At 38.4% G+C, this 12,155-nt stretch overlaps 1 protein-coding gene across 2 annotated transcripts; it reads right to left on the bottom strand.

Annotated features, from left to right (window-relative positions):
- Nucleotides 1–1,384: 1,384 nt before the first annotated feature.
- On the bottom strand, nucleotides 1,385–8,031 carry pop4 (POP4 homolog, ribonuclease P/MRP subunit). 2 transcript variants are annotated; one of them, XM_074666715.1, is made up of 7 exons: nucleotides 7,878–8,031; nucleotides 4,507–4,562; nucleotides 3,167–3,396; nucleotides 2,999–3,076; nucleotides 2,840–2,901; nucleotides 1,932–2,033; nucleotides 1,385–1,838 (listed from the first exon to the last, which is right to left on the bottom strand). In XM_074666715.1, exons 1-7 carry the CDS (start codon nucleotides 7,882–7,884, stop codon nucleotides 1,702–1,704), a joined length of 672 nt encoding a protein of 223 aa, XP_074522816.1. In that variant the 5' UTR covers nucleotides 7,885–8,031; the 3' UTR covers nucleotides 1,385–1,701. The 2 variants fall into 2 exon arrangements, with proteins under 2 accessions (XP_074522816.1, XP_074522815.1); XM_074666714.1 differs by having other exon boundaries at nucleotides 4,507–4,565; nucleotides 7,878–8,030.
- Between the last annotated feature and the right edge of the window lie 4,124 nt (nucleotides 8,032–12,155).

Below are 12,155 nucleotides of genomic sequence, written 5' to 3' on the forward strand. Positions count from 1 at the left end.
ATAAATATAAAAAAAGATATTGCAAGCAATACCAAAAAAGTCACTATACTTTAACATATATAGTTTGTCTTATATGGGCCAATATACAGCAATATATGCACCATTTACGGATATATATATATTGTGCCATATATCAATATATATAGTACCATATATTTGAATTGATATTGTGCCATATATGGATATATATGGCACAGTATATGGATATCTATAAAGTGCTTTATATAGTTAATATATAATACCATATATGTATATATTGTGTCATATATACATGGCAAAATATATGGATATGTACATAGTGCCATCTGTGGATACACATAAAGTGCCATATATTCATATATATTCAACCATATATATATATATAAATCATATATAAGAATTGTGATTTTTTTTCCATTTTCCACTTGTATGTTATAACATTAGCTGGCCACAAGTTATTTGTTTTGAGCCTCCATTGAAAGGCTGCTACAATAGGACTACGCATAGCGCGACAGAGCCAGCCAAACACAGCACACAGACATCACACACGCATGCGCATTGCTTGAGCGGGACTCAGATGTTGTGTTATGAAAGTAGCACGAGGGGCAGACGAGGCGTACAGCAGTAAAGAAGACAGCCGGCAACAAAATGACAAAATATAAGTTTGCCCTGGTTAGTTGGGCAAAGGGACCTGACAAAGATAAAACCAGCTTCATTCCCACCAGTTGGATAATTGATTTTGATTCAGCTGACACTGACAAGACTTTTCTTGTTGAATGTACTACAAAATGTATCAAGTTAAAAAAAATACACAGCAGATTTACCTCTTGCTGATGCAACACAGCCAACAAACACTGCAGACGCTTCTTCTTCGAGCAGCAGTGATCCTGGCGAGTCGCAATCTGCGCCACACGGCAACAGCCATACACAGGGGGTGTCTCTTCGTTTCCATGGCAGCGAGGTCTTCTGCCTTCCGATGAAGTGAAGATGGCCTCCCATTCCTGGCCGTCATATTTATACCCTCCACCTTCAATTAAAAGGCCCTCCACAGCCACAAGTGTGACTTCAATTGGGGTGACACTCGCTCATGAAGGAGTAGTGTGTAGGGGCAGTTTGGGATTGAGCCAAACTCAGAGGAAACAGCTCCTCCAGTGAAACACATGCATGTCAGATGGGAGAAGAGTTATTCAACCTTAAGGGAACTTTACTGGGACAGGAACCAGCCCCTCCCTAGCCTCCACCACTGTTTCTCATGCACTGAGAGTTAACAGAACACACAGTTTTGCATTGTCTAGAAGCACAGCTTACCTGAGGCCAGGTGGACAAACCAAAGCTTAACCCTGCGTCAAACTCTCTCAACCAAAGCTAGGATGAGTCAGCATCTCAAATATGGCGACCACATGTTTAGTGAAAGGAGTGCTCTGAGGCGAGTGGGAAACAGAATTTATTCACAGTTCAGTCAGTCTGCTTCCTCTCAGCAGTCCCTGCTCCAACACTCCTACACACACTCTGATACTGCTGCAGGGTTTGATGTCTGACTAAAGTGATGTGTGTGTTCTAAACCTAGAACCCATTAGAAAAAATAAAACACACACACATCATCAGGCAGTCGGGATAACACGTGGACAACAGTCTGGCTCCTGGCTCTGCTTTAAGCCAGCACTGGTACTCCTGACGGCTGCCAGCAGGACCACAGTCTGTACAGCTGAACTCCGACTGCTCTCACAGGTCCATTGTTCCCTTTGCTTTGTACTTTTTGGAGGAGCGCTCACTGGCCCGCTGCTCAAACTTGTTGCCGTAGATGTGCAAGACAAAGCCGTTGATCTCCACCTCAAACACACTGTTCCTTTTTGGGATGACTGATGGAAAAAAAGACAGAAGAATACACATGTTGATGCATCTGCAGCACATAATGATCTGAGGTATGTCTGACAGGGAGATACCGGTCCTACCTTTCAGCTTGTCTTCTTTGGTGATGATTTTAAAAACATGCCTGAACTCCTGGACCAGAATCCCTGTAGTCCCCACATATGACGGACATTTAGAGCGGACCACTGAGAGGGAGAGACATGAGGTACCACAATTATTGACACAGGAGTAGGGTTAACACACCTGTCCTCTAAGAACAGAACACAATGTGCTAGAGGCTAAGCTGCAGAGATGAAGCTGTGTGTGCAGTGTCCCTGATTGAACTCTGAGATGATGGTTTGACCTGGACTGTTTTCCAAACTGCCTACTACATACTATATATGAATGTAGTATATAGCAGGCACTACATACTACCTACTGCTTTTGCTTAGAGTATGTAGTATGACTATTCTATTGGGTCTGTTTTGTAGTATACTACTCTGGTTTTAAGTTTTGGAAGGCAGAGCTACAGCTGATGATTTTTTCTAAACTTTATTAAAAATGTACAAAACAAACCCTGGGTATGTGACATTTTAGCTATTTTGTTAATCATACCATAAAAGAAACATTATATTTGATTTTTAATATTACACCAAAAGTTATAACATTTATTTAAAAAATTTGGAAGGGATTGAGTTTTTATTTTTACAGCTGATGGAAAAACCACTTCCATATAACCCTTGTATGGATAAAAAAAAAGGTAATAAGTGGTTTATATAGGCTTCAATGAATTTGAATACAGATTTTCTAACATCAGTGTTCTTGTGCTGTGGTTAAAGTGCCGACCCATTCCAGTAGATGGCAGTAATTCACCAAAACCTGCCACCCGCATTTGCAAACAGCATTAGCGCCGTGCATTGTAAGAAACAGTATGCCACTAAATTTTGGCTAAAATAGAAGGCACTGCTCGTGTAGTAGGCAATTTGGAAAACAGCCCTGGACTCCTTCTTACCACTGATGATGGCGCCATGGAAGTCTGCCCTCAGGAGCTTGAGTTGCACTGACTGCGGGCTGCTGCAGAGACACAGCATGGCACCACATTAACACAGCTGAGAGGAGTTACTGATGGAGTGTGAGGCTTCATAGTGTGCAGGGCTCTAAACTGGTCTACCTTGATGACGTCAATCCACCACACAGGTCAGTGATGTAGCGCCTCCAGAGCTGATGTAGAGGCAGGAAGAGTTCATACCTACAGTGATGAGAACAGCTGAGTGAAGGAGGTCACATTACACCTTCAGGTCAGAATACTTAAGCTGGTATAAGAGGAGAGAGTGTGAACCTCTGTTGCTCCGCTTTAATGTCAAAGACCCTCATCTCGCTCTTCTGCCGAGCGTTTAGGCCTTTGGCTCTCCTGCGGCTCCCCTTGGATTGCTCTTCCTTGGGCTTGTTGAAGCCTAAAATCACAGCTTTGTGGCTCAGCATGCTCTTCAAGTCGTGTTTACTAGGCCGCTGGATGCTCTTCTTGAGAAAGGCCTGAGTAAAGGCCTCCGCTTTCAATCTGGACTGGGACTGAAAATGAGACATTAGGAGAGAGCTGGAAAGGAACTGCTGGGTGTCTGTGTCAGGCTCATACATTGGGATCCTTCAGGCTTCTCTAAGCAAAAATCTTCTCTCCACACAGCTGACCTTGAAGAAGTAGAGTGATTTTCCAGGGACGATTGAGGTTTTCATGTACCGTTCAGTGTACACTTGAAAAAGTGCATTTGTCTTTATTTAAATTCACAGATTCAGCATAAAGTTATAAAAACAATGCATGGGGGTCTGCTTCATGTGTTTGAAAGATGACCAATCAGGGAGCAGCAGGTGATGTGGCCCTCTGGTGTCAAAAGCCACAAAGATCTATAGGCACAGTAACTAAATCCCAATAACACAAAGACAAATGTTACAAATGATGGATTGAGAAGGATTTGAAATGAATTATATTACAGCTCTTTGATTTAGTATTTTGAATGAGCTCAACCCACAGACACTGCTCTGCTGCTCATCCTCACAGACATAAGCTCCAGTAAAGAGTGAAGAAAGCTTTCAACAGGTGTGACACTGAATGCCAAGAGGCATTGCTGCAACAAAGAAATAATCCACTTCACATTAATGAGCGCTACCCGCCCTGCACACAGCAGCAGCTGCACTCACCGATGTGGATCACAGCTGACAGAACCAACACTGAAGAGCAGGAATGGGAGGGAAAATGGGTTCAAAGAAGTATTGGGATTTTTGTTTCGCAAATTTTATTTTTAATTTTTTTTTTTTCAAATTTCAATCCTGTGTTAGTCTTTGCTTAGAAGCTGGGTCGGAGAAAAGTCACCACTTTTTTCCAGCAGAGGGCAAATTGTTTTTCTTCCACTATCTAGTAACTGATGTCAGATCACCTGAATAAATCTCAAAACTGACTCATATGTGGTGCACGTTTTTTTAGAAAAATATAGCCCCTGATATAGTCTGCAGGCATCATTATAATCATCATCATGCAGGGCTGTTAAAAAGGGAAAGTGAAAATAGCAAAAATCACCAATATCCAAAAATAGCAATTTCAATCGAATCAGCACCCCAAAGGTCATAAAAAGATCAAATCAGGAGAAAAGCATTTCATCCCAACCCTAACGAAGACTCTCTGCTCACCTCTATACCAAGAACCTTCTCCAGGTCCCTTGGGATGGGTGCTCGAACCAGTGCCTCTGCTGGAAGAACAAATAAGAGAAGTTATAAGAAGTTATTCAAAGTTATTCAAAAACATGTCATCAAATTAAAACTGTAAACAATCAGTGATAGCTCCGTTTATGGTCAAAACCTGTTTGGTATCTTTTCTGATGTGAAAGAAACAGAGAATCATGTTTATGTCTGATGCACTGGATCATAAACTGTAGCTGAAGACTTTCTGATAATCTGAGGGTCAGTCCAAGGTAACTGGGATGTCAGCACCATCTAGTTGTTAGATTCTGCATCAAAACATTACCTTGCTCAGCCCTGCCCTGACATGATGGTAGAAGCTGCAGCTTGCTAACTGGAGGGTTAAGAACTGTGACCTGTTGGTCAAACTCAGGTCAGCAACTTGCAGTGTACAACACTATACTGTTATATCTGAACAGCAAAACTACACGCAACAACCGCATCAAATCAAGAAACTTCTCAAAGAAAGTCATATCAAACCTGTAACATGGGGATAAGTGACTTTTAGAGAAACAGAACCAAAGCAGCGATGCTGAATATGACTCAGTGATGGCCCTCATACTAACTCCAGCTCTGACAGGCTCCACAAAAACAGGTCAGTGGCACTTTATCTGATTTCATATCTTTAAAATGTAAATGGTACCAGGGCAGATCATCAGCCTCTGTGTGTGTGTGTGTGTGTGTGTGTGTGTGTGTGTGTGTGTGTGTGTGTGTGTGTGTGTGTGTGTGTGTCTATGTGTGTGTGTCTGTGTCTGTGTGTCTTTTTCTCAGGCATCATTGGTATGGTTTTAAACTTTATTATACAAGTGATTCTATAACTAGGGGTACATTCCAGGTATACAAAAAGTGGAAGAAAAATTTGTGCTTAGTTGCTTCATCTTCCATTTGTTTGAAAAGTGTATACCTGGAATGTACAGAGCCTCAAAAGATTCATAATTAAATAAATAAAAACAACATTTCAAAATAGATACCATTTTGATAAATAACGGTGAAATATAATATTGGCATTAAATTGTAAAATAAGGCAATTTTATTATGACATTGAATTTATTATTATTTAATATCAAATTATTAAAATTAAATATATCATAATGATTATCTTAATTCCAATGTATTTTTTTTTTAATTTTTTTTAACTAATTTCCCAAGCTTAAATATATATTTTTTTTTAATTACACAGTAAATTTTTATTTCATAATGTTCTTTTCCACAATGGCCTTTTTAATTCACAATATCGTTTTTCATCAGAGTGACTTAGTCTGTCAGTCAAAGCTAGGGGGTGAGACCTTTGCTTGATCCTTTAGGATCGAGTGGTTTGAGGGCGGTCTAGCTCCAGCTCTCAGCTGCTTGAGGAGAAACTCTAAAACTGACTTCTCTGCTGCAGCCATTGTGTCTCAAACGTGTCATGCACTCCTGTTTTCAGCTTTTTCAGTCTTCTCAGCATAAGTGATAAGTCTCCACGTTTGAATCAATACTGCAAGTGCTGCTGCAATGTCTGTGTAAAGGATCAGCCAATCACTTAACCGGAGCTGCCTGTGCTTGGATTGACAGACCAAGACATTATGCTGAAAAACAACATTATGAAATAAAAAGGCCATTGATGAAAAGGACATTATGAACTGAAAATTCACTTTGTAAAAAACTATTTTTAATGAAAGCTTAGAAAATAAATGAAAATGCATTATTTCAAAAAGTATGACATCGTAAATAAAAATCGTTATAAAATAGATTTAATTATAATAATTTGATATTAAAGAATAATAAAACATATTTCATATCAACAATTCCATATTCCACAATTTAATGGCCATTTTACATATTCTTCTGCAATTCACCTTTTTTTTAAATTTCAGAATGTTGTTTTTATTTATTTAATAATGAATCTTAAGGGGTTTCATAGGAATGTACCAAATCAGTGGTTTTCAAAGTGTGAGGCGCGCCTCCCCTGGAGCTCTTTGGCGCCCCCCAGGGGAGGCGCAAGAAGAGGCATGAAAATAAAGCACAAAAGAATCTGAACTCAGCATAAAGTGCAGAAAGTACGAAGATCAGAGCGCCCTGGTTTCCTGATTCTCTGTCTACCATACAGAGTGTGCTTGTCTCTGTGCATGCATGCGCTTGTGAACGCGTGACCATGCAGACAGCCACAGGACCACGAACAACTGCTCATTGCACACGTGTGCTTCACTCTCGGGTGGGGTGTGTGCTATTGTTGACTGTGAGTGTCATTCATTCGTTCATTCATTTTCTGAACCGCTTATCCTGTTCAGGGTCACGGGAACTGGAGCCTAACCCAGCTATCACTGGGTGAGAGGCAGGGTACACCCTGGACTGGTCGCCAATCAATCGCAGGATAACTTTGAGTTTGTAATATACTATTTGCGTTTGACAATTATTAAAATTATTCTAAATGCTCACCTTCACAAGAACTTTGTAGCTGCTCAAAGCAGCTCTGTATATGATTGATCTGTACATGAAGGGTGTTTTAATAACTGCATTTTGATTGAACTTTGATTTTTGCTACCATGGTGTTCATTCTTTCCTTGCTCAAGAGCTGATAACACAGTTGATGAACAGTCAATGCGCCATATGTGCAGACAATAATTTTGATGAAATATTGGGCGGCGATCATATGTCATTGATCACACGCGCTGTCCGCGTGCTTGTGCTCGTGCATGAAGTAAGCCGTGCCGAAGCCCACCTCTCTGAAGCGTCCCAAAGCAGAGAAGTGAATCGTGCTGAAGCACAACACAGTTGCGGTCACACTGGCCTTTTGAAACGTGCTTTAAGGCTGAAGCGTGCTCGAACACGGCACGCTTTGCCAGCGTGACCGCGTCCTCAATCAAGCATTTGAAGAAGCACAAAGTTTTTTTGACTTTTTTTTTTTTTTTTTTTCAAAAGATCTTAACAAAATGTCATGTTTACAATTGATTTTTTTTTTTTTTTTACTTTTCATTTGAAGTTTTCAGTCAGGATGAAAACACGGTCCGTGGGATTATTCCTTTTATTCCAATGAATATTTCTTTCGTCCTGAGGAGAATAAGAAACCTATAGTTCAGGCTTTCTTCACACATCAGTCTTTTTTTTTTTTTTTAATCAGATTGGAGAATAATTGTATTCCTGTTCGGACTACTGGAGTAGTATTCCATTTGCCATATTCCTCATTAAATCACCAGAGTTTTTAGTCTGAGACTAACGGCCCTTGTGGGTAATTCCTACAGTCTATGGGGTAATTATGTGCCTAAGAGTGTGGAGTTAAGACATTGGTCCGTTCAGATCTGCTCTGTGTACAGACTGGTCTCAAACTGCAGGAATCGAACACTCACCCTCCATCGACCCGTCTGTGTTGTTCCCGGAGAGTAAAAGCCGCTTGGTCACAAGTTTTCTCAGTTTTTATCTCATCAGAGAGAAATCCATCAAACGTGCTCCAACCATAACACAACCTCACTTCCCCCTCCCTCTTCTTTTCTGATCTTTATTGGTGGTTAAGGAACAACGTCAAAGCGCCACTGCCCCCTGCCGGAGAAAGTGTGGACCTTCTTCTTCTTCTTCTTCTTCTTCTTCTTCTTCTTCTTCTTCTTCTTCTTCTTCTTCTTCATTACATTGCATTACCTCCCCCCATCATACAGGAGCGTAAACCAGAGATCCCCTTTTCCACAAAAGAAAATAAATAAATAAATAAATAAAAATAAAAAAAAATCTAATTATTAATTCTGTTTTTTTTTTCTTAATCAGAAACTGCTTTATACTCTCCTTTTTCCAAGCTACATAGATTTTTAAGGTTCAACACCCTAATTCCACTTTTCTGTAGATTTCTTAAAAGAATTTCTCTTTGTTTATTGTGAAGACCTGGAGCTAACCTCTCTATAATGGGAGAAATAAAGAGAAAAAAGAAATATAATCTAATTCCTCCTCATCTTTTTTTTTTGTTTGTTTTTTTTTCAGATATATGTGGCCAATAATGATGTTGTGCTTCCCTGTTCGTTCTGCTTTTGGTAAAACAGTACATTTAAAAAAATTCCTGGATATCGTTATACTTACATTTTAGCATTTCTGAACGTGAAGAAATATTTTGTTTATCATTATAATAAATATATTATTAATAATGGGCAGGTTAAGACTGTATGTCTCTTCTTTCAGTGTCAAAGCTTTGTTTGAGACTGATCCTGTCCACTATATCTATAATCCACCTGTTTCTTTATGTTCAATCTTTTATACCCAAAGTGTCATCTTTATATTGTTTCTTGTTTCTAGAGGTGACATCACTGAAACAATCCGAGCTGAAAACATATTTAGCAGATCATTGCAGCCATCTACAAGAATGGCTGAGCCCACTTAACTTCCTAGTTATTTTTTCTTTGAATGGCTACTGATTTTACACTACTTGTAAGAAAAGCACATACGCCATATTCAGAATGGTCAATATAGTGTTTAATACACTTTTTTTATTGTAGGTTGGGACTTTGCTGTAGGTCTTTTCTCTGTATGGTTTCTTTATGATATGAATGGAAATAGCTGACCAGCAATCTCATATCATGCATGAGGAATAAAACCCTGAAAACTCAATGCATGCAAAAGTCTTTCAGCTCAAACCACTGGGCCTGGCAAATATTTTTAGAGAAATCCTGATGTCTGAGTTTAGGCTGGATTTCAAGACATAAAGTACAATTTTATCAGTTTGTGTTTAATATTATTTGAGAGGGATCTGACCTAGATTCAATAAGAGTCTATTTTTGAGTCTTTTAGAGGAAAAAAGAGTACTCAGGCACGTTTTTTAATTTATTTTATTATTATTATTATTATTATTATTATTATTATTATTATTATTATTATTATTATTATTATTATTTTATCACAAATAACAGCCTTAATTTAATAAGAAATCACAGGATGCTCTCTCTGACTTTACTTCAAGCTTTGCAGCGTTCAAAAGCTGGTAGCTTACATCAATAGTAATTAATCTTATGCATTCATCAGACACTAAAATAAGATCTGTGGCATCAGTTAACCTCTTCTGTCAGCTGTGTAACCTTTGGTGTTTGCATTTGTACATAAATCGCATCCAGCATACACTTGCAAAAATTCAGTTTTGTAGTGCATACTTAAAATGTGCTTAGGATTCTCTGAACTCTAATGAAGGATTTAACACCACTTATTTAAATTTTATACTTGTACATTAACATGGATATTTTTACTGTGCTGCACAAAGCCTCATTACAAGTGGTACAAAAATTATAGGCACAGATCTATGGAGATGAGGAAAAGAGCTCCACAAAGGTGAGGCTCTGTGCAAATCATTACAGAACAGTTCTGAGTGATCAGCTTTGTCTCTACATGAAACACCTATGTTCAGATGTAGTAGTCTCTTCTTGGATGACAGTGAAAAGGGCTTTCTGAATGTTTTTTTTTTTTTTGATGAGGAAAAACTGATGTTAATTGCACACTGTGGCCTGTAGCCTTTACTGTTCCCTAATAATCTCCTGGGTAAGTTTGTGATCTCAAATTTACTCAGAATGCAGATGTCTGATGAGTTTTTCAGTTTACTATGCATAGAAGAGATACAGAAATCTATCCAACAAGGGGAACTTGTCTGATCACGCAGGGTTCCCTCTAAGACCATGACAACACTGATTAACGTTTCATGTTCCATGACATTGAGGACTTGAAGGAAATTACCCAGCTTGTGGTGGTGCTCACTGTGACAACAAAGACTGGAGTTTCAACAAGGGGACACTCAAAGGAGATTGGAGTCGTCATCGAGGGCTTACAAGTTGTCACAGGACTTCGAGACATAGCCAGAGCTTGCTGTCTCCTCTTTGGCTTGACCTATGCAATAAACCTTGATTATCCCAGCTTAAGAACACCTTTGAGGTATTCTAAAAACGTTTCATTTCAAAGCTGTCAAAGAAAGTCTGGTCCTTGAAGAGCAGACTTCTGGCTTGAAATAAAACTGGATCTATAACACACACTGTTGTGCCATATTTTAGTCAGCTCCTACAGAGCCTGAGGATGGTTTTGATCACTCTGGACTCTATACCACAAAAACTACTGAAATGGAGTAACAGAGCATTTTTTTTGTTTCATGTTATGGCACTAGCACTGCTTGAGGATATTTTCTAAACCTTTGGCACAGTGTTTTCATGTCACACAGTGTCTTTAAATGGTACATATGAGTTAATTTTTCTTTAAAAAAAGAAAACATTTGCTTTACTTCTTAACACATTTTAAAAACTTGATGCTTCTGTTTGATTCTCTTTAATCTTCACAAAGCTTAAAATAGCAGACTTAAAAGTGTTTAAGTTGTTTAAGTTTAAAGATTACTTGTTTAGTTTGTAAGTGCTTATCACCAAAACTAAAAGTGAAATGGATGTAACCAGTTCATAGTAAAAATGTCATATGAAAGGACTTATGTTGTTCTTTAAGATAACAATTGTTAAAATTGGTATAAGCTGATATAGTCAGTTCTGCAGTATTCTGCTTCTCTTGAGCTTTAGAAATGAACATTTAAGGGTGCCAGGTTTGAATGTCTGTTCTGGAGTCTTATTTGAGACAGACATTTTGTTTATTTGAAAATAAAAAATTTGAGAACAGTTTACATTGCCCTTGTGTTTTTACAAAAAAAAAAAAAAGGTTCAACAGCAGGATTCCCCATATGTCAACGGCTGCTTGAAATGCTGTATGCTATATTTCCTGATCAACCCATTACAGTCTCAAACTAAAATGTAGATCATAACACAAACATGTACATAATTCTTAAGAAGTTGTTATATTTACAATTTAATTGATATTATTAAGGTAAATTTAATATGCAGTGAATATAAACAGATAAGTACTACTCAATTATATTTTAAATTTAATCATTGATATCAGAATCTATTACTAATTAAGTTATTTCTGTTATTGATATCTACTTCATATTTTTGTTTAAATTTGGTTAATGTATTTTTGTGCTTTACTTGAATCCATTTAATTTAGATAGGTAATTCTTAAGTGACTGATTTGAGTTAGTTTGATTCATCTTTTAGCATAGTCATTTTTAATTGATGATATTGCGTGCAATCTGTTGCCTTAATTTTATTGAATAGATAAAGTGTCTCTTTTTTTTACAGTGTGGAGGGAACCAAAGAGAGTAGGTGCTCAGTCATGTCTTTGGTGTTCGTCATCATAATGCCCAGGGGTTAGCACTGCAGCCTTACACCCAGAGGACTCCTGATCAGACAGAAAGAGCATACAACGACCCATGATGCTACTACACATCCTCCTTTTGTTCAAAACAGAAGCCACAACACCCTGTTAACCTGAGACAGGAGTCAGGAATCAGCTGGAGCAAAGATGAGGTCAACACGTCATCCTGTTACCGTCTCTAAGGTGTGTCCCTCTGGTGTGTTTAGTAGCTCCTGCCCAGTGAGCCAAAAGTACCAAGAGTACCAAAAGCTGGTTAGATGACCATGGATGTGCTTGGACATAAACACCAGAACTTTTCCACCATGTTTTCACTTGTTGAGATGGAGCTGTTCAAAGGTTTTCATGTTTAGAGACAGTGAACTCTAGCTTTTGGTGCACAAAAATTTACAAATGAAGTTGACAAATGCTTTTCTTTCCAA

This window comes from Halichoeres trimaculatus, unplaced genomic scaffold (assembly GCF_033239565.1).
Source record: "Halichoeres trimaculatus isolate MK-OKI-2021-1 unplaced genomic scaffold, fHalTri1.1 fHalTri1_scaffold_3, whole genome shotgun sequence".
NCBI classification, from domain to species: Eukaryota; Metazoa; Chordata; class Actinopteri; order Labriformes; family Labridae; genus Halichoeres; species Halichoeres trimaculatus.

Coding starts and splice junctions, on each gene's coding strand:
- pop4 (XM_074666714.1), bottom strand. Junction 3,397..4,506: donor AGAAGGTTCTTGGTATAGAG/GTGAGCAGAGAG, acceptor TCTCATTTTCAG/TCCCAGTCCAGATTGAAAGC. Junction 3,077..3,166: donor ATTAAAGCGGAGCAACAGAG/GTTCACACTCTC, acceptor TCATCACTGTAG/GTATGAACTCTTCCTGCCTC.